We start from the raw sequence: 18,823 nt of genomic DNA, 5'->3' as shown, positions 1-18,823 counted from the left end.
CCTTTAAAGCTGAACTGGCCTCAGGTGATACAGAGATGAGACAAATCCTTCTAGCGTAAGTTATCTGCGGAACTTTCTTCTCTACAGCTGTTCAAAGTGCAGAATTTATACAGCATGTCTGAGTTTTCAGAAAGTAGGGGGAAGGGAGATGATGTTACACTCTGCAAAGCTCAGTGTTAGGAGCTTCTGTCCCTGATTGGAAGGAAGGGACACACCCCTTTCCCAGAGCACACAGGAACAGAGCTGAGGCTGGCAATCACTGGGTGTGTGCTGGAGCTCTCTTCCCTGTTCCTTCATTTCTCTTGGTGTCAGGAAAACTTGTCAAAATGAATGAAAATAGCAGAGAAAAGAGGCAGCAGATAGAAATGGCACTTCGTGCTCTTAATCAAGACACCCTATAGAGGGATATGCTTTGTGCATATTTCATGGCTTAGGTTCACAACCTCTTTACAGGTTTGCTTTTTTTTCCTGTAAGCAGTGCAAAGACGTGAATTTGATTTAGTATCAGACTCCTTCAGTCCTTGTACTGCAAAGCTCAGACTGGGGGAGGAAGAAGCAGCACAAGGGGCCATTTATGTGTGCTCCAAGTGAAAGGAGGCATGCCGATGGAAGGAGAAAGCAGAGTGACAGGGACATGAGCTAATCACTTTCTGATTCTCCTCACTGTCCAGTCACAGGATCGGGGAGGGACAAACTCTGTAAATGTTAACAGTAGCAGAGGAAAAAGTCAGGTCTCTTTCCCTGCCAGACAGGTCTATGTTGCCTGACAGAGCTGTTTAAATGTCAGGACTGGATGGCCGAAAATACAAATATTTTTGACCAGTTGAGCATCTCTTATATGTACTTAATCTGTTTATTAAGCCGTTTTTCTGGGGTTCAAGCTTAATCATTTAAAAAATTAGGGTAGATTACAGCAAAAATCTAAAACGGCCCCCATCGATTTGCTCAAAGCTCTCCCCACATCTACACCCATCCTTAATCCCCCCCCTTTTTTTTCTCTTCTTCTTATCCCCCTCTGAATCTACTCTTCGATATGCCTTTTTCTATTTGTCATTGTTTGTGTAGTCACAAACTGTCTGCGGCTTTATGACAGTTTATAGAGATTGCATGTATGTAAGATATTGGATTTTCTGAAAAGTATTGCTATTCATTCTTGCTACATATAGTTGGTCATGTTGATCTTCTATGATATTGTATTTGTCTGCATTTATGATGTGACCCAAATAAACAGTTTTATGGGAAAAAAAAAAAAAAATACAAAAACGGCAACATCCAAATTAAATGTAAAGTGTATGCCGTCCTCACGTGCACTGGGGCATCTCCCATGTAACATGACAATGACTACTTGTAACATGGCATCTCTCACCGTAATGGCTTCCACTCGCTCAACGAATAAAATTCAAAATACTAACATACAAAGCCATCCACAACTCTGCCCCAGCTACATCACCAACCAGGCCCCAAAGTTTTGACCAAACCACTCTCTTCGATCCTCCCAAGACCTTCTGCTCTCTAGTTCCCGTGTCACCTCCTCCCATGCTCGCCTCCAGGACTTTTCCCGAGCTTCTCCCATCCTATGGAACTCTCTACCCCAATCTGTCCAGCTGCCTCCAAACCTATCCACCTTTAGACGATCCCTGAAAATCTCTCTTTAAAGAAGTCTATCCTGCTTCTTCCTAGTAAACCACCATTTATTTCCTCCATCAGCTCATCCCCCCACAGCTATTACCTTTTGTATCACTCAACCCTTCCTCCTAGATTGTAAGCTCTAACGAGCCGGGCCCTCCGTTCCCTCTTGTACCAAATTGTATTGTAACTGTAATGTCTGCCTTCATTTTGTAAAGCGCTGCGCAAACTGTTGGCGCTATATAAGTCCTGTAACAACAACATGGTAGGTCCTAGTACAAGGATAGAGTTTTGAGGACAAGCTTTGGAAGTAGGTTGTGTTGCAGACAAAAGCAGGTTGTGGTCTGATTAGAGCTGTGAGTACAAGCTCTAGCGGTAGCTGTGTTGGGTCAGAACCAAGCCGTAGGTTGGGTTGCAAGCAGGGCCAGTGCTAGACAATTTTGCACCCTAGGCAAGACCAGCTACTTGGCCCACCACAGATCAGCATTGCAAAACACAGCGTGCGCCCGAATTAGGTAAAAAAAAAAAAAAAAAAAAAAAAAGGAGCCCCCCCCCGCTCCTCACCGGTGCACTGATGGGGCCAAGTGAAAATATAATTGTTACAGCAGGGCCGGCTGTACTGCCCTCTCAGCACCCCCAGCGCCGTAGGCGGCTGCCTAGTTTGCCTATAGTAGCATCGGCCCTGGTTGAAAGCTGTGCATCACAAGGGTTGGGTGCAGATCTACAGACTATCTACCATGGACTAAAGCTGTTCCATAAACTGGCAAATAATTCACGATTAACAAAATCTGATACAATAAGTAAACTCCTCTGTATGATAAAACAGGAGCACAATTGTGGCACAATCATTCATACTGAGCAGCAATGTCTCTGTAGCCTTTATAAAAGGAAAAAAAAAAATTAGAGAGAAAGGCAGCCTATGATATTCACGTATACAATATACATTTACTGTAATTTCACCTAATTCCATGTACAGCAGGGCAGCTAAAACTGAACAGCTGGCTACAGCGCAGAGCCAGGGGAAAGCATTCTCAAAACGTGCTGATATACTGCCCTCTAGTGGAGTGTCAGCTTTCAGAATTTCTGACTTCAGATTGAGGCACACAGGACATTTTAAAAAATCACCTCCTCTTGGCAGCAGTGTTTTGGCAGAAAAAATGCCTGAGGCTTATTATTTGTTTATTAATTACAGGTACTTATATAGCGCTGTCAATTTTCACAGCGCTTTACATATATATTGTACATTCACATCAGTCCCTAACCCTCAAGGGGGTACAATCTAAGGTCCCCAACTTACATTCATACATACACATACTAGGGACAACTTAGACAGGATCCAATTCACCTACCAGCATGTCTTTGGAGTGTGGGAGGAAACCGGAGTACCCGGAGGAAACCCACGCATGCAAACTCCAGGCAGGTGGTGCCGTGGTTGGGATTCGAACCAACAACCCTAGTACTGCCAGGCGGAAGTGCAAACCATTTAGCCACTGTGCTGCCCGTACCGAAGTGTATAATGCTTTTACAAGTGTTTAGGCACATTTACAGGCGTCAAGCGATTGGGCTTTAGTTTATTTCAAAGACCAGAGTAAATATTACTCTGGCCAACAAAATAAATTAACACTCAAGCACCAAATGTGCCTAGAATTAGGTGTGTTTACACAAATCAAGCATTTTTTTTCTGCCAAAATGCTGCTGCTCCTGGAAGCACTAACCCTGGGTATTTTTTTCTTTTGGTAAATGCTACTGCTACTAATAGCTTCTAAAACTCTGTGTATGCATGGACACCAGATGCGGACTGACCATTTGGAAACTCAGGCATTGCCCGAGGGCCCGGGGTCAGTAGGGAGCCCCATGAGATGCCCCTGGTACCTTTTTCATAGGCTTTTTTGTGTTTGGGCAAGGACACGGGGCCACGTGATCCCCTATTGCCTGGGGGCCCCATGAGTTGTCAGTCCGCCCCTGATGGATACATAAGATAACACAAAGGGCCGTTTGGAAGCAGAAAAAAAAAAAATTGTCTGACACCCCTAAAAGTGGCTGCAAAAACATCCTGTGCGCATGAGGCCTTAGTAGTCAAAATATGCGAAGTGTAATATAAACTAAAACAAAAACATACATACATTTTGCATTCAAAAAGGTATTGGTCCATCTCTAATCCCGCTTTAACCACTTCCCGTCCAGCCGTTTATGTACATGGGCCAGACGGGAGCAGTGCAGGAGGGGGTTCTGTTTATTAACAGCCTCCGCATTCACTGCCTGTGCGCGCTCCCTGGGACCGCGATCCGGTGCCCGCTGTGTCCGGAGGTTGTAAACCTCAGACAAGAAATATGAACAAAGCATATCCCTCTATAGTGTACATCATTTCTGTCTGCTGCCTCGTTCTTCTGGTATTCGCATAAGTCAGTTCTGAAAAGTTTTCCTGACACAGAGGTAAAAAAGGTGACAAGGGAGGGAGCTCCAGCCCACAGTCTGTGATTAACAGCCTCAGCTCTGCTCCTGTGTGCTGTGTGAAGGAGAGTGTGCACCTTCCGTCCAATCAGCTCTCAGAGGTCTCCTCACTGAGCTCTGCAGTGTATAATTTCAGCATTGCGCCCCGTTTTCTGAAAGCTCAGGCAAGCTGTGTAAATTCTGGGCTTTGAATGGATGTAGAGAAGAGAGAGAGATAGATAAACAAATACAACTTATCTAGGAGGATTTGTTTCATCTCTATGTATTACCTGAGGATAGTCACTTCATTGGGTTTACGTTCACTTAACCACTTCCCGTCTGGCCCATGTACATAAACGGCAGGAGGGGAGCAGTGCAGGAGCGAGTTGCCGTTCATAAATGGCTCCTGCATTTACAGCCTGTGCACGCTCCCTGGGAGCGCGCGGCACCGCGATCCGGTGCGCTCTGTGTCCGGAGGACACAACAGAACACAGATTGCTGTATGGGACTTCTGTGTGAGGTACCGATCATGTGATCACTGATCGGCCAATCAGTGATCACATGAATAGTAGTAAGCAAACGGTCACTTCCTGACATCATTGCTTACTACGTGTGAAATCTGAATGATCACAGAGGTCACATGGTACAAGGCTATTCACAACAGCCTTGTACCATGTGACAAACTGTGACCAATCACAGCTCACACAGTATTTCTCAATGAGAAGGGGAAATTATTGCTCTTACAGCCTTTGAAAAAAAAAAAAAAAATCTTCATCACCCCCTACAAGTAGTGACACTGTACTACTAGGGTGACAGTATATTAAAAAAAAAAAAAAAAGCAAATATAAAAGAATAAAATAAAAATGTAAAATAAATTTTGAAAAGTTATCATTTTTGGTTATAAACTAATTTTAGTTATTTTTTTTTACTAAAAAGGTAGCTGAATAAATTTTGGCCAAGATTTATGAAGAAAGATTTTTTGCAAAATTTTATAAGAAAAACACTTTTTTCAAAATGTTTGGACTTTTTCATTTATATAGCAAAAAAATAAAAATCCCAGTGGTGAATAAATACCACCAAAATAAAGTTTTATCTGTCTAAAAAAAAATGCTAAAAAATTCATATGGGTACAGTGTTGCATGACCGCGCAATTGTCATTCAAAGTGTGCCAGCGCTGAAAGCTGAAAATCGGCCTGGACAGGAAGGGGGTGAAAGTGTCCGGACTTGATATGGTTAACGTGATTGTAAAGCTTAATTTTTATTTTTTAATTAAAATAATAAAGATGTCATGTTACCTGCTCAGCGCAATGGTTTTGCACAAACCGACCCCAATCATCTTCTTACCAGATCTCCCACCCGCACTTTTGGATCCTTCTCTTCATCCAGTGCCCCTATAGGAAGTGGCACTCACGTTGGATTGCTTCCAAGCCCTGCTGCCTGCATCCATAAACACAGACAGCAGGGCACTGCGGCGCCCCCTTCCCCCTGGAGCTCAGGTATTTATAAAGGAGTTAAATTATAACCAGGGCTTAGAATGCATTAGGGTAAAAAACCTAACAGTGGTTGTAAACCTCAGGACATGAAATATGAACAAAGCAAATCCCTCAATAGTGTGTGCTTGTCTCAATTAAGAGCACTGGGAGTGTCATTCCTGTCTGCTGTTTTGTTCCTCTGCTATCAACATGAATCACTTCTGACAACTTTTCCTGACACCTAGGGAAAAAAGGTGACAGGGAGGGGACCTCCAGCAGATTGACAGCCTCAGCTCTGTTCCTGTGTGAAGAAGGGGGGGGGGGTCTCTTCCCTCCAATCAGCTTTCAGGGCTCTCCTCACTGATGCAACTTCAACTCCCTGCTTTTCGGATCTAAGAATGTCTGTGTAAATTCTGCACTTTGAATGGATTTAGGGGAAAGACAGCTGTAGATAACCAGGTACAACTTGTGTAGGAGTATCATTCCTGTCTGCTGTTTTGTTCCTCTGCTATCAGCATGAATCACTTCTGACAACTTTTCCTGACACCTAGGGAAAAAAAGGTGACAGGGAGGAACCTCCAGCAGATTGACAGCCTCAGCTCTGTTCCTGTGTGCTGTGTGAAAGGGGGGGGGGGAGTGGTCTCTTCCCTCCAATCAGTTTTCAGGGCTCTCCTCACTGATGTAACTTCAGCTCCATGCCCCCTGCTTTTTGGATCTAAGAATTTCTGTATAAATTCTGCACTTTGAATGGATGGAGGGGAAAATACAGCTATAGATAAACAGGTACAACTTATGTGGGAGGATTTGTTTAATCTCTGTATCATCTGAGGCCAGTGACTTCACTGGGTAATATGTAAGGGTTTACAACCCCTATAGGGACTGGTAAGCTACAACAATGAGAGAGATGACCGCCTGTAGTCCAAAATACACCGATGTGTACTGGACCATCCATCACAGAAGCAATGGTTGAAGCAATGAAGACTACCCAGGGACATTTATAAACTAGTCCATCCTGATAAAGGGAACTCTGCATTAGCTGTAAGTTTGTAGTTTGCACTAGTTTGATATAAAATGCCTCCAGTATCTACACTACCCCGCCATCTTTGGAGCATTATATCAACAGGTCCTCTTTAAAACAGTTTATTTGCTGCAGGTCTGACTTGCAAACAATCTGGAAGAAAAGTTAGCAAAGAGGACTTTCTTCCCCCGCATTGTAATGAAGCGTCACAAGAACATTCAGTTATGAAACTGCTATACAGAATGATTGATTGCTCCCGATACCTCCAATATACCACACAAGAACATAACAAAAGCCACAAGCAGATAATAAGATCACCTAGGCAACAGCTAGCCAGTGGGCTGAATGTAGGAAAAAAAAAGACAAACCACACGAACAAGGTGGATGGAGGACATTGCGGGACTTGTCACTGTCAGAATATAGCGGCTGCAACCACTGATTGAGAAAAGATTTGCGGCATGTCCCTTCAACAGAAGTCCATCGAACTATTAACTTCTGTCGACCAGGGATTGCCACAGAGGATGGAAATTCGGCGAGGTTCCGGCACAACCGGCCAGACTTCTATTAGTGTATGGCCAAGCTTTGTTGGGTCCAGCCCTCTCTAGAATTCTCCAAATAATTGCAAGAGCTTGACAAAGACTTGCACACGCTTACTTCAGCATGTACAGCCACTACTCCAAACTCTCACTACTAGACCTTCCAACATGGAAGAAAAATACATTGGAAATATATTCTAAAAATATTCTTCCCAAATATATTGGCTTGTATTTGAAATACTACAATTTTGGCAATATTCAATATATTTCAATAAATATATATACACTGTATGTTGAAATGCGTTATTATAAAATATATGAAAAATATTTTTAAAAATACATTTCAAATATACTGTATGTCTTTAAAAATACAAATCTACATTTTTGGAATGCATTTACATATGTAAAAATATATGTTAAAATAACTTTTTTATATGTTAAAAAACAAATCTGTAGAATATATTTTTAAAAATATTTTTCATATATTTTGTAATATATAAAAAAAACGCATTTCAACATGCAGTGTGTGTGTATGTATGTGTATATATATAAGCTCCACGAGCAGGGCCCCCACATTCCTTCTGTACTGAAATGTATTGTAATTGTACGGTCTCCCTTATACTGTAAAGCGCTGCACAAACTGTTGGCGCTATATAAATCCTGTATAATAATAATATATACATAAAAACACACACACACACACATATATATATACATAAATATATACCGTTGCAATAAAAAGTATGTGAACCCCTTGGGATTACGTGGAGTTTTGCATGAATTGGGCATAAAATGTGCTCTGAACGTCATCTAAGTCACAACAATAGAAGAACACAGTCTGCTGAACATAATACTACACAAACATTAGATGTTGCCATGGTTTAATTGCACATAACATGTAAACATTCACAGTGCAGGGAGGAAAAAAGTATGTGAACCTTTGGACTTAATAACTGGTTGACCCTCCTTTGGCAGCAATAGCCTCAACCAAACGTTTCCTGTAGTTGCAGATCAGACCTGCACAACGATCTGGAGTAATTTTGGACCACTCCTCCTCACAAAACTGTTTCAGTGTAGCAATATTCTTGGGATGTCTGGTGTGAATCGCTCTCTTAAGGTCATGCCACAGCATTTCAATCGGGTTGAGGTCAGGACTCTGACTGGGCCATTCCAGAAGGCGTATTCTGTGCTGTTGCAGCCATTGTTTTGTTGAATTACTTGTATGCTTTGGGTCATTGTCCTGTTGCATCACCCATCCTCTGCGGAGCTTCAGTTGGCGGACAGATAGTTGTACGTTTTCCTGCAAAATGTCTTGATAAACTCTGGAATTCATTTTCCCATCAATGACAACAATCCGTCCAGGCCCTGAGGCAGCAAAGCAGCCCCAAACCATGATGCTCCCTCCGCCATGTTTTACAGTGGGGATGAGGTTTTGATGTTGGTGTGCTGTGCCTTTTTTTCTCCACACATAGTGTTGTGTGTTCTTCCCAAACAACTCAATCTTGGTTTCATCTGTCCACAGTATATTTTGCCAGTAGTGCTGTGGAACATCCAGGTGCTCTTTTGCAAACTTCAAACATGCTGCAATATTCTTTTTGGACAGCAATGGCTTCCCCCGTGGTGTCCTCCCATGTACTTCATTCTTGTTTAATGTTTTCCTTATTGTAGATGTGTCAACAAAAATGTTAGCATGTGCCAGAGATTTCTGTAGGTCTTTAGCTGACACTCTGGGATTCTTCTTTACCTCATGCAGCATTCTGCGCTGTGCTCTTGCAGTCATTTTTACAGGATGACCACGCCTAGGGAGAGTAGCAACAGTGCTAAACTTTCTCCATTTGTAGACAGTCTGTCTTACCGTGGACACATGAACATCAAGGCTTTTGGAGATACTTTTGTAACCCTTTCCAGCTTCATGCAAGTCAACAATTCTTGATCGTAGGTCTTCTGAGAGCTCTTTTCTGCGAGGCATGGTTCACATCAGACAGTGCTTCTTGAAACCAGTAAACCCAAAACAGGTGTGTGTTTTTTAAGGGCAGGACAGCTGTCAGCAACACATCCAATATCATCACACTGATTGGAGTCAAGGTTGGCTCACTCCTGGCTCCAATTAGCTCTGGGAGAAGTCATTAATATGGGGCCTCACATACTTTTTCCTCCCTGCACTGTGAATGTTTACATGTTATGTGCAATTAAACCATGGCAACATCTAATGTTTGTGTAGTATTATGTTCAGCAGACTGTGTTCTTCTATTATTGTGACTTAGATGACGTTCAGAGCACATTTTATGCCCAATTCATGCAAAACTCCACATAATCCCAAGGGGTTCACATACTTTTTCTTGCAACTGTATATACACACATACATATACACACACACACAAATATACATATATACATATACACACACACACTGCATGTTGAAATGCATTTATATATTCCAAAATATATGAAAAATATTTTTAAAAATAGACTTTTTTAAATATATTCTACAGATATTTTTAACATAAAAACGTAATTGACATATTTTTACATATGTAAATGCATTCCAAAAATGTAGATTTGTATTTTTAAAAGACATACAGTATATTTGAAATTTATTTTTATAAATATTTTTCATATATTTTGTAATAACGCATTTCAACATACAGTGTATATATATTTATTGAAATATATTTTGAAATATATTGAATATGGCCAAAATGGTAGTATTTCAAACATATGTCAATATATTTGGGAAGAATATTTTTAAAATATATTTCAAATATATTTTTCTTCCATATGATTTTCCGAGGCCTTTGATACTGTTGACCACCAGCTCCTCCTCAAACTCCACTCTTTGCAAAACACTCCACTGGTTTCCATCGTTCAGCAAATAAATTCACCATACAAAGCCATCCACAACTCTGCCCTCAGCTACATCACCAATCTTGTCTCCAAATATCACCCAAACTGTCCTCTCCTCCTAGGACCTCCTGCTCCTTTGTCTCCTCCTCCCATGCAAGTCTCCAAGACTTCTCTAGAGCCTATAACAAATATTAGGTGGAAGATCTTGTCACCTTATGTACATTGGCACAATTCCCAACTATAGTCATTAATCAAAGTGCCACCATGCGTGTCTGCATGCGGGAACTCACACTGCGCTTTTGTGGGGGTGCCACTTGTGCCCATGTCCCTCCGAAGAGGAGACTGTGGAAAATAGGGATTTTGAAGAGCCCAAATAAAAAACACAAAAGAAAAGGTAGTTCGAAAGAATAAAAGTAAAAACCTATTTTTATTTTCCAAATGAAAAAAAAAAAGTATATTATGCAAAAACATTAGATACTACAAGTAACAAGTACAGTATAAATGTTCAAACAATTAGATGGATCAACACGTTTTGCCCTAAAAGAGTATTCTTGGGATCCACTTTGTTTTTCAATCTTTATGATATCATAGATGATAAACAATACAATCAATACATTGGTACATGCTCAAAATGCAGGCGTTACATGTCATATTTATACCACACAAATCTCATCATTATTTAATAAACATCTCTGTGGTTTCTGAAAGGAAAAAAGTAAGGAAGAGAAGGAGGGGAATAAAATAAAATATAAAAATCCTGCAAAAAAAAAAAAATACTATGTACTCCTGGCCATTATATAGTGGAAATAAAAATTTGGACTAAACACCCTTCATTGTATGGTATAAATACGGTATGCAACTGTATTTTGACCATGGAACAATGTATTGATTCTATTGTTTATCAGCTATGACATTACAAAGACTAAGGATCAGTGGATCCTGAGAAAGCTCTTCTTGAGCGAAGCGCACAGATTCATCTGATTATTTGAACTTTTATACTGTACTTGTAGCTGGTATCTAATGTTTTTATATGATGATATACTTTTTAATTTTGGAAAATAAAAAATAGGCTTATTTATATTCTCTTTTTTTGTGTTTAGTATTTGGGCTTTTCAAAATCCCCATTTCCTGGGGTCTCCTCTTTGGTGGGACATGGGGGTACTTCCTCTTTGATTAATGACTTCTCCCCTCCTCTGGAACTCTCTACCCCAATCTGTCCAGCTATCTCCTATTCTAGCCACCTTTAGGCGATCTCCAAAAACTCATCTCTTCAGGAAAGCCTAATCCACCTCCATCTAACAACAGAACAGTTATAAACTTTTTTTACAACTTGTCCCACCTTAACCACTTGCCTACCGGGTACTTATACCCCCTTCCTGCCCAGGCCAATTTTCAGCTTTCAGATCTGTCGCACTTTGAATGACAAGAGCACGGTCATGCAACACTGTACCCATATGAAATGTTTATTATTTTTTTGAGACAGACAGTGCTTTGTTTTGGTGGTATTTAATCACCTCTGTGTTTTTTTTATTTTTTGCTAAACAAACCAAAAACAACTGAAAATTTTGAAAAAAAATGTTTTCTTAGTTTGTTTTAAAATGTTGTAAATAAGTGATTTTTCTCCTTCACTGATGTGCGCTAATGAGGCTGCAGTGATGGGCACTGATAGGCAGCACTGATGAGGAGGCACTGGTAGGTAGCATGGATGGGCACTGACAGGCATCACTGATGGGCACTGAAAGGCAGCACTCATATGGCACTGATAGGCAGCACTGATAGGCAGTGTTAGGTGGCACTGCTGTGCACTGATAGGTGGCACTGACTGGCATTGATAGGTGGCACTGAAAGGCAGCTTAGATGGGCACTGATAGGTACGGATATGTGGCATTTATGGGCACTGGCAGGTGGCACTGCTGGGGCTACACTGATCATCAGTGCTCTGATGATCAGTGTACATGTCCCATCTGAGTAACACCGATTACCGGCTCTCCTCTCCTCATGAGCGGTCAGCTTGACAGCTCGTGAGGAGAGGACTGCCGATAACCAACATTTCCTTATTTACATGCAATCAGCGGTGATTGGACACAGCTGATCACATGACAGAGCCAACGTCTTCGGCTCTGTGGATCGGTGATTCACTGTGTCCCAGGGACACAGTGCACCACCAATCGCCACGCTGCGTGCACCCGCGGGTGTGCAAGCTCGGTTAGAGTGGGAGGGCTTCATATGACGTCTTCCCAGAACGAGAAAACCGCCTTGCTCCCGTCATTACCTTATATGGTGGGCAGGAGGCGGTTAATAGATTGTAAGCTTTTATGAGCAGGGTCCTCTTAACCCGATTGATTTTTATTGTATTGTAACTGTACTGCCTCCCTTTATATTGTAAAGTGCCGTGCAAAAAATATTTGCAAAACAACCCTCAGCCATAGCTTGAGGATATGGATTACAGAAGTGGGAGTGCTGGCTGTCAATTTAAACCAGTGTTGGGGAACCTCGGCACTTTGTGGAGCTACAGGTTTAGCGATGGATTGCGATACTGACAGCTATAGGCAGGACTCCCAGAGGCAGAATGGACTTGTAGTTTCACCATTGCAGAAGAGCCGAGGTTGCCTATCCTTGCTTTAAACAATTTGCAAGAGGTCTCAGAAGGCTTTAAAGGAGAAAAGTGGGCATGGTAAAAAAAACAAACATTCATACTCGCCTCCCTGCTGCAGCATTGGACCAAAGCTGCAGCTGTCGACCGCTGGCTCCTGAGAAATGAGTGATCACACGACCACTGATTTCTCAATTCTCAGTCCTCAGTGACTGCCAGTCACCACTTTTTGCTCTGCCCCTCCACTGATCACTGGAGTGCCAGGCTGTGGAAGAGGCAGGAGTGACTGGCTCTCAGCAGCACACAGAGGCTGAGCCAGCTGACAGTCGAGCATCTGGGTGGATCCCAACATTATTGTCAGGATGTTTGCAGAGCCTGAATCAGCTCTGTGATATCAGCCAACAGCAGGCTTTAGCTGTACGCTGATTATGGGTCACTGGAGAACACAAGTAAGTGCACTTCTGTGATCCAGAAGAGAAGTAAGGTCAAAGAAGCTTTGGTCATACTTCACTTGCAAACACATTTCAATTATTACTGACACCCATTGCAGCCTAACAGCTTGTTTAACCATTTCAATACCGGGCACTTATACCCCCTTCCTGCCCAGGCTAATTTTCAGCTTTCAGCACTGTTGTACTCTGAATGCCAATTGCGCGGTCATGCAACACTGTACCCATATTACATTTTTATCATATTTTTTTCCCACAAATAGAGCTTTCTTTTTGGTGGTGTTTAATCACCTCTGAGTTTATTTTTTGCTAAATAAAAAAAAAAAAACACCTGAAACATTTGAAAAAAAAAAAAAAAAAAAAAAAAACGCACTTTTGTTTCGGTTATAAATTTTGCAAATAAATAACATTTCTTCATAAATTTAAGTTAAAATATATTCTGCTACATTTCTTTGGTGAAAATAATAATAATATTAACTGAATTTATATTTTTTTCAAAGGTTTCTTTTTTTTTTATTAAATGTTTTTCTTTTAACTATTTTATTTTTCAGCACACTGTGACCAAAGCAATACAATGTTACCATAGTAACATTGAACTACTCTGGGCAAGTGATAAGGATTTTTTTTTTTTTAACACATTATGATTGCTAATACCAATGTATTTCATTTATATTTGCAATCATTGTTACTGAATGAAACTGATTCATTCAGTCTTTTGTTGTGATTAGCTGTGATTGGGCAAAGCTGATCACATGATACAGATGGACTGTAATTGGCACTATCTGTATCATGTGACTGCCTTGACCAGTCACAGCTAACAACATAATTGTATACAATGGATGGCATAACAGGAAACCATCCATTGTATACAATCGACATATGATTTGCTGTGGTTGGACTACCCCAGATAGAGAGGGGCTCAAATGGCATGCTGGGTAACTGTATATATTCAGTGAGCACACTGGGCTCTGGGTCCTTTCCTGGATAGGATTGGTCCAGCCTGGAGGGGGATTGCTGCCCTCCCGGGCAATGCTGCTGCATCTGCTGTTGTGGGCCTCAGGTGGGTAACATGATAGCTTGAATGCTGAGACCCGGGCTGTGAAAGAGCTGACTGAGGGGCCATCTACTGAAGATCTGGTCTGGGATCACAGAAGAGGGTAATCCGCTGTCCTTGGGCCTTGTGAGTACACCTCTGAAAGGATCTCAGAGACTTTGTGCTCTGGTCAGTGGTGTATTTAGGTTTTGTGCTGCCCTAGGCAACACAAAAATCAGATGCCCCTCCTCCCCGGCATAGAGAGCCTGACTCTGACCAACACCAGAACTCCTCTCCCTCCCCCACCCCATGGAGAAAGCCTGACAGTGACCAACAACAACACCCCTGCCCCATCACCCCCCCTTACCCAAGAGAGCCTTCAACCAACACCCACCCCCTGGGGACAGAGAGAAAGACACTGACCTTTACAGCCGTGGACATCCCCGGGAACAACAGTTGGGCTCTGCATATACCATCAAGCAGCCCGCAGCCTCTCTCGGATCCCACCTGGTCTCCATACTCCATATGTCCCTTCTTCCAGGGGGCAGTGCTGCCCCCTAAAAAATGCTGCCCTAGGCAACTGCCTTGTTTGCCTTGTGGTAAATACACCCCTGGCTCTCGTGCTAGGGAGCCAGCTGTGGGTCTAGCTAAAGGGGGCATCGGCTGGTGTTCCTAAGAGCTTTGTCCATTAATCTCCTACTTCAAGGGACTCTTCTCTAGTTGCTACTACTTCTACTACTGCTGCTGTCTTAAAACTGAAGTCTACTGATTGTTTCAAGCACGGACTTCGTCATAGCTTATCCAAAAGAATACCTAAAGTCCCCACCTGTACATAGTTCTTGTTTTTGGAGTTGGTGTTATCCCACCTAATTCCCTCATCCCTATCCAAGTTCTCCAAAAATAAAAATAACAAAAACAACACCCCTAGACTGGTTAATGAAGAAACATGTGAATGAGCCTTTGTACTTGGCTCTGGGGCAAAGCTTTTGAGGAAGACCTCTACAGCTGCGGCTCCTACGGGAGTAGCGCTACACATTAACAGAGTATGTCCCACTTTGATGCATTCCACTGCACTCATCCAAATAACCCTACAGTCAGGTTAGACTAGGCATTCCTGTATGGGCTTTGCTGAGAACCAGTAAGGTTAGGGTGGTTTTACCCTTTACTACAGAAGAACAGGCATTCAGGTAAGCACAGCCTGTCCCACCCAAGCCAATAATGGGAAGAGATCTACCCTGTGAGGTCCTGGACAGCAGATGAGACCCAGTGAAAAGTTCAAACTGTACCCAACTCTAATCAAACCATTTATATAATTTGGATGGAGCTGTTCTTTAAGATCATTGACTGGATGGACCTCGTGGCAGACTTGCTTACTGTATATAACAAATGAAAATTACATAGAATTCTCTTTACCTCGACTGCTGGCAAACAGATTGTAATCGTTACAATCAGCCTCGGATCGGCGTGGCGGTGCCTCCATCAGAGCCTGGTTCTCCTCCAACTCAGGACAGGTACGGACTGTAAGGCACAGTAACGGTTTGGCCAGGACATGTTTTAGCATCGCAGAGTTGAGATCTCGTGCTGCGGCTGAATTAATCTCCATCACTTCATCTCCAACTTTTAAACCTGAAATGACAAAAAAAAAAAAAAAAAAAAAATGACATTTTGGGGACCATTTTTCCAATTAGTCTGCATATAGCTAGACAATCAGTTGACTCTGTAGATTCATACAGTCTCAGAATGAAAAAGTATAACAAAAATTAAGATTTCCTTTTCTTACTGTGCTTTTTATTAATTTAGAACAGAAATGATTCATGGACCTGTAACACATTAGTATTTTATTACAGCCAAATACAACATTATGGGGGGAATTCAATAAAGCCACTGCTCTACTTTTCTGGCTTTAACTGCTCTTTTTAGTGTGTGGTGCCCAATTCAAAAAACATCTGAGAAACTTTTGGTGCCGATAGCGACTTCAATTTCACGTTGCTACAGAAAAGAATTTCTGTGGCTGGGAATCTTCTGTTCTTTCCCGGTCACAGCTCATGCTCATATGGTTTTCAATTATACTTCTCACACGATTCTCCCTTTATTAATTAGAAATTTATTCTTCAAAAAATTTCCAACATTGCCGATCACTCAAATTTGACGGCTGCACGAAAATCGGCCGATCCTGTGGCCCCCTAAATTCAACCTAAAATTCTTAGTTGCAATTTTCGGAAGAAAATTCTTTCAGAATTCGACTCATGTATGGCCAGCATATGTCTTACAACCTCTGCCTGTTCCCTGCCAAGAAGAAAAAGCTTGTTAACACAGGTATCTCCATTAATACATTTCAAGAGGCAGTAGGAGAAGCTGTACAACAGGCTCTTACTTTAAAGCTGGACTCACATCATGTATATTGCATTTAGAGCACATAGGGATTGATTTACTAACGGCAAATAGACTGTGCACTTTGCAAGTGCAGTTGCACTCATTTACCCAGAGTATGAGTGAAAATACACTTACAAAGTGCACAGTCTATTTGCCTTTAGTAAATTAACCCCACTGAGTGTTGAATGCACTTGTGGTTACATGTACTTTTTTTTTTAAATGCATTGTATTGCAATTTCTTTTTTTTTGCAAATTACCAATCATTAGATGTGGTGGCTGCATTAGGTTTCCTTTTTAGGCTTTTTTCCTCCTCTGCTGTTACCTGGTGATCTGGCGAGTAACACACCTCCTGTATTAGAGTGCACCCTCTCTGGATGAAGGAACACAGGGGTACCTTTGGGCAGCAGCGTTATCAGACTGCGGGGAGTGTTAGACATACTAGTAGATTTAGATATACAAACTGAAAACAAACCCAAGCGAACACTTTTTAAGCCGTTAAAGAATTTTTTTTTTCCTTTTGGGATAAAGATTTTACACGAGTAAATAAAACTGATCATTGTAAGCACCCCTGTCAATTGCAAATGGTTTGTCTCAGCCCTCTACTACATCTGCAGGACAAATTGTTCTGTTGAAAAACAACAGACTTAGTGGCTGGATCGTCAGGTGACTATAAAAAAGAAAACAAATGCACATTTAAGAATTGGTAATCCAATTTCTCAACCCCCCACCTCACCACCTCAGTCTCCGCCCCAATCACACACCTACTGAGCGACATATCAGACTGGATGTCGCTCCACTTCCTTAAACTGAACCTCTCCAAAACAGAGTTTCTTGTCTTCCCCCCAGCCCGGACCCCACCCCCCATTGACTTCTCCATCACATCCAACAACGCCACCATCAAACCCGCCCCGCAGGCCAGAGTACTTGGTGTCATTCTGGACTCCAACCTATCCTTCCAGCCCCAAGTCCAATCTTTAACAAGCTCGTGCAGACTCCACCTCCGCAACATCGCCAAAATCCGCACGTTCCTAACCCCAGAAACCACTAAGCAGCTCATCCACTCCCTCATCATATCACGACTCGACTACTGCAACTCCCTCCTCACTGGCCTGCCTCGCCGCTGGCTATCCCCGCTTCAGTCCATCCTGAATACGGCTGCCAGACTTATTCACCTTTCCAACCGCTCCATCTCCGCCACCCCCCTCTGCCAATCCCTCCACTGGCTTCCGATTGCGCAACGGATCAAATTCAAAATCCTAACACCGACGTACAAAGCTGTCCACCATACTGCCCCGTACTACATCTCTGACCTAATATCCAAGTACCGCCCAGCACACACACTCCGCTCCTCACAAGACCTCCTTCTCTCTAGTTCCCTGGTCTCCTCCTCCCATGCCCGCCTCCAGGACTTCTCCAGGGTGTCACGCATCCTCTGGAACTCCCTGCCCCAACCCATCAGATTATAACCTACTCTCCTCTCCTTTAGGCGCACCCTGAAAACCCATCTCTTCAGGGAAGCCTACCCCACCCCCTGCTAACTTGCCGACCTCCTCCACTCTTCCTACCACCCCATCCCCCACAGCTATCTCCTCCTGTGCCACCATCCCCTCCCTCCTAGATTGTAAGCTCGAAAGAGCAGGGCCCTCAATCCGCTCATGTTTTGCATTGTATTGGTATTGTTCTGTCACATGTTCTGTCCCCCTTTGTAATGTACAGCGCTGAGCGAACTATTGGCGCTTTATATATACTGTATAATAATAATAATCCGTAATATAATATGTTTGCTTTTGGGTTTAATACCCCTTTAATTTATCCTTTAAGTTCCTTTTAATCTTTGCAAAAAAGGAAAAGATATAAAACTCTGTCTCTATAATACTTTGCGCTCATTCCTCCAGTTGGGTGGCTCATTATATCCAGAGTAATTAGTTGGAAGGATAATTTTCTTCTCTGTCATGTTTCAGTCTTCAAATAAAACTTTCCCTTTCCATCTTATTGTATTGCCTCAGGCAGCGTCTTAATTAATGACAATGGAAGAAAGTGAGAGAGGAAGAAGATGAAGAGGCATCAAATTCAAACAATAGCACAGATGTGCAGCGCTCGTCAGATTGTATTTCTTCTTAATGCGGATCATGATAAAAATTCTATACAACGGAATTTATTTAAAGAAAAAAAAAATAATCCTCTCTGGGCCAATTATATCATTGAAAACTTTACTGCAGATGTGTACCGGTCTCTCTTCTTAAGTTACTACCACCCCAGTAACTTTCTCACACCCACTGCTGATGGGAGGAGGGGGATCTGCGGCTAGGAACATGATCAGTGTATGTGTAAGAGAAGTAGTGTAAAGCACACTGTAATAAACCTAGGGATAGGCGGGGGATGCTGTATACTTCACCTAAAACCCTGTGCAGAGTTCTGGGAAAAGCAGAAATCTAATCCAGAGAGCATG

The 18,823-nt window shown here is 42.2% G+C and overlaps 1 protein-coding gene across 2 annotated transcripts in view; it reads right to left on the bottom strand.

Annotated features, from left to right (window-relative positions):
- Nucleotides 1-18,823, bottom strand: part of TIAM1 (TIAM Rac1 associated GEF 1) — a 575,726-nt gene that overhangs the window by 104,405 nt on the left and 452,498 nt on the right. For both annotated transcript variants that reach the window (XM_089659507.1, XM_089659508.1), the window contains one exon: nt 15,415-15,627. In XM_089659507.1, the coding sequence (XP_089515633.1) occupies nt 15,415-15,627 (213 nt within the window). The remainder of the gene's footprint in view (nt 1-15,414; nt 15,628-18,823) is intronic.

Source organism: Staurois parvus, unplaced genomic scaffold, assembly GCF_062004578.1.
Source record: "Staurois parvus isolate SC_StPar_1 unplaced genomic scaffold, SC_StPar_1.0 ptg001162l, whole genome shotgun sequence".
In the NCBI taxonomy this organism is placed as follows: Eukaryota; Metazoa; Chordata; class Amphibia; order Anura; family Ranidae; genus Staurois; species Staurois parvus.
The sequence above is the reverse complement of the archived record's forward strand: the minus strand, read 5'-3'. Positions and strand labels throughout refer to the sequence as shown.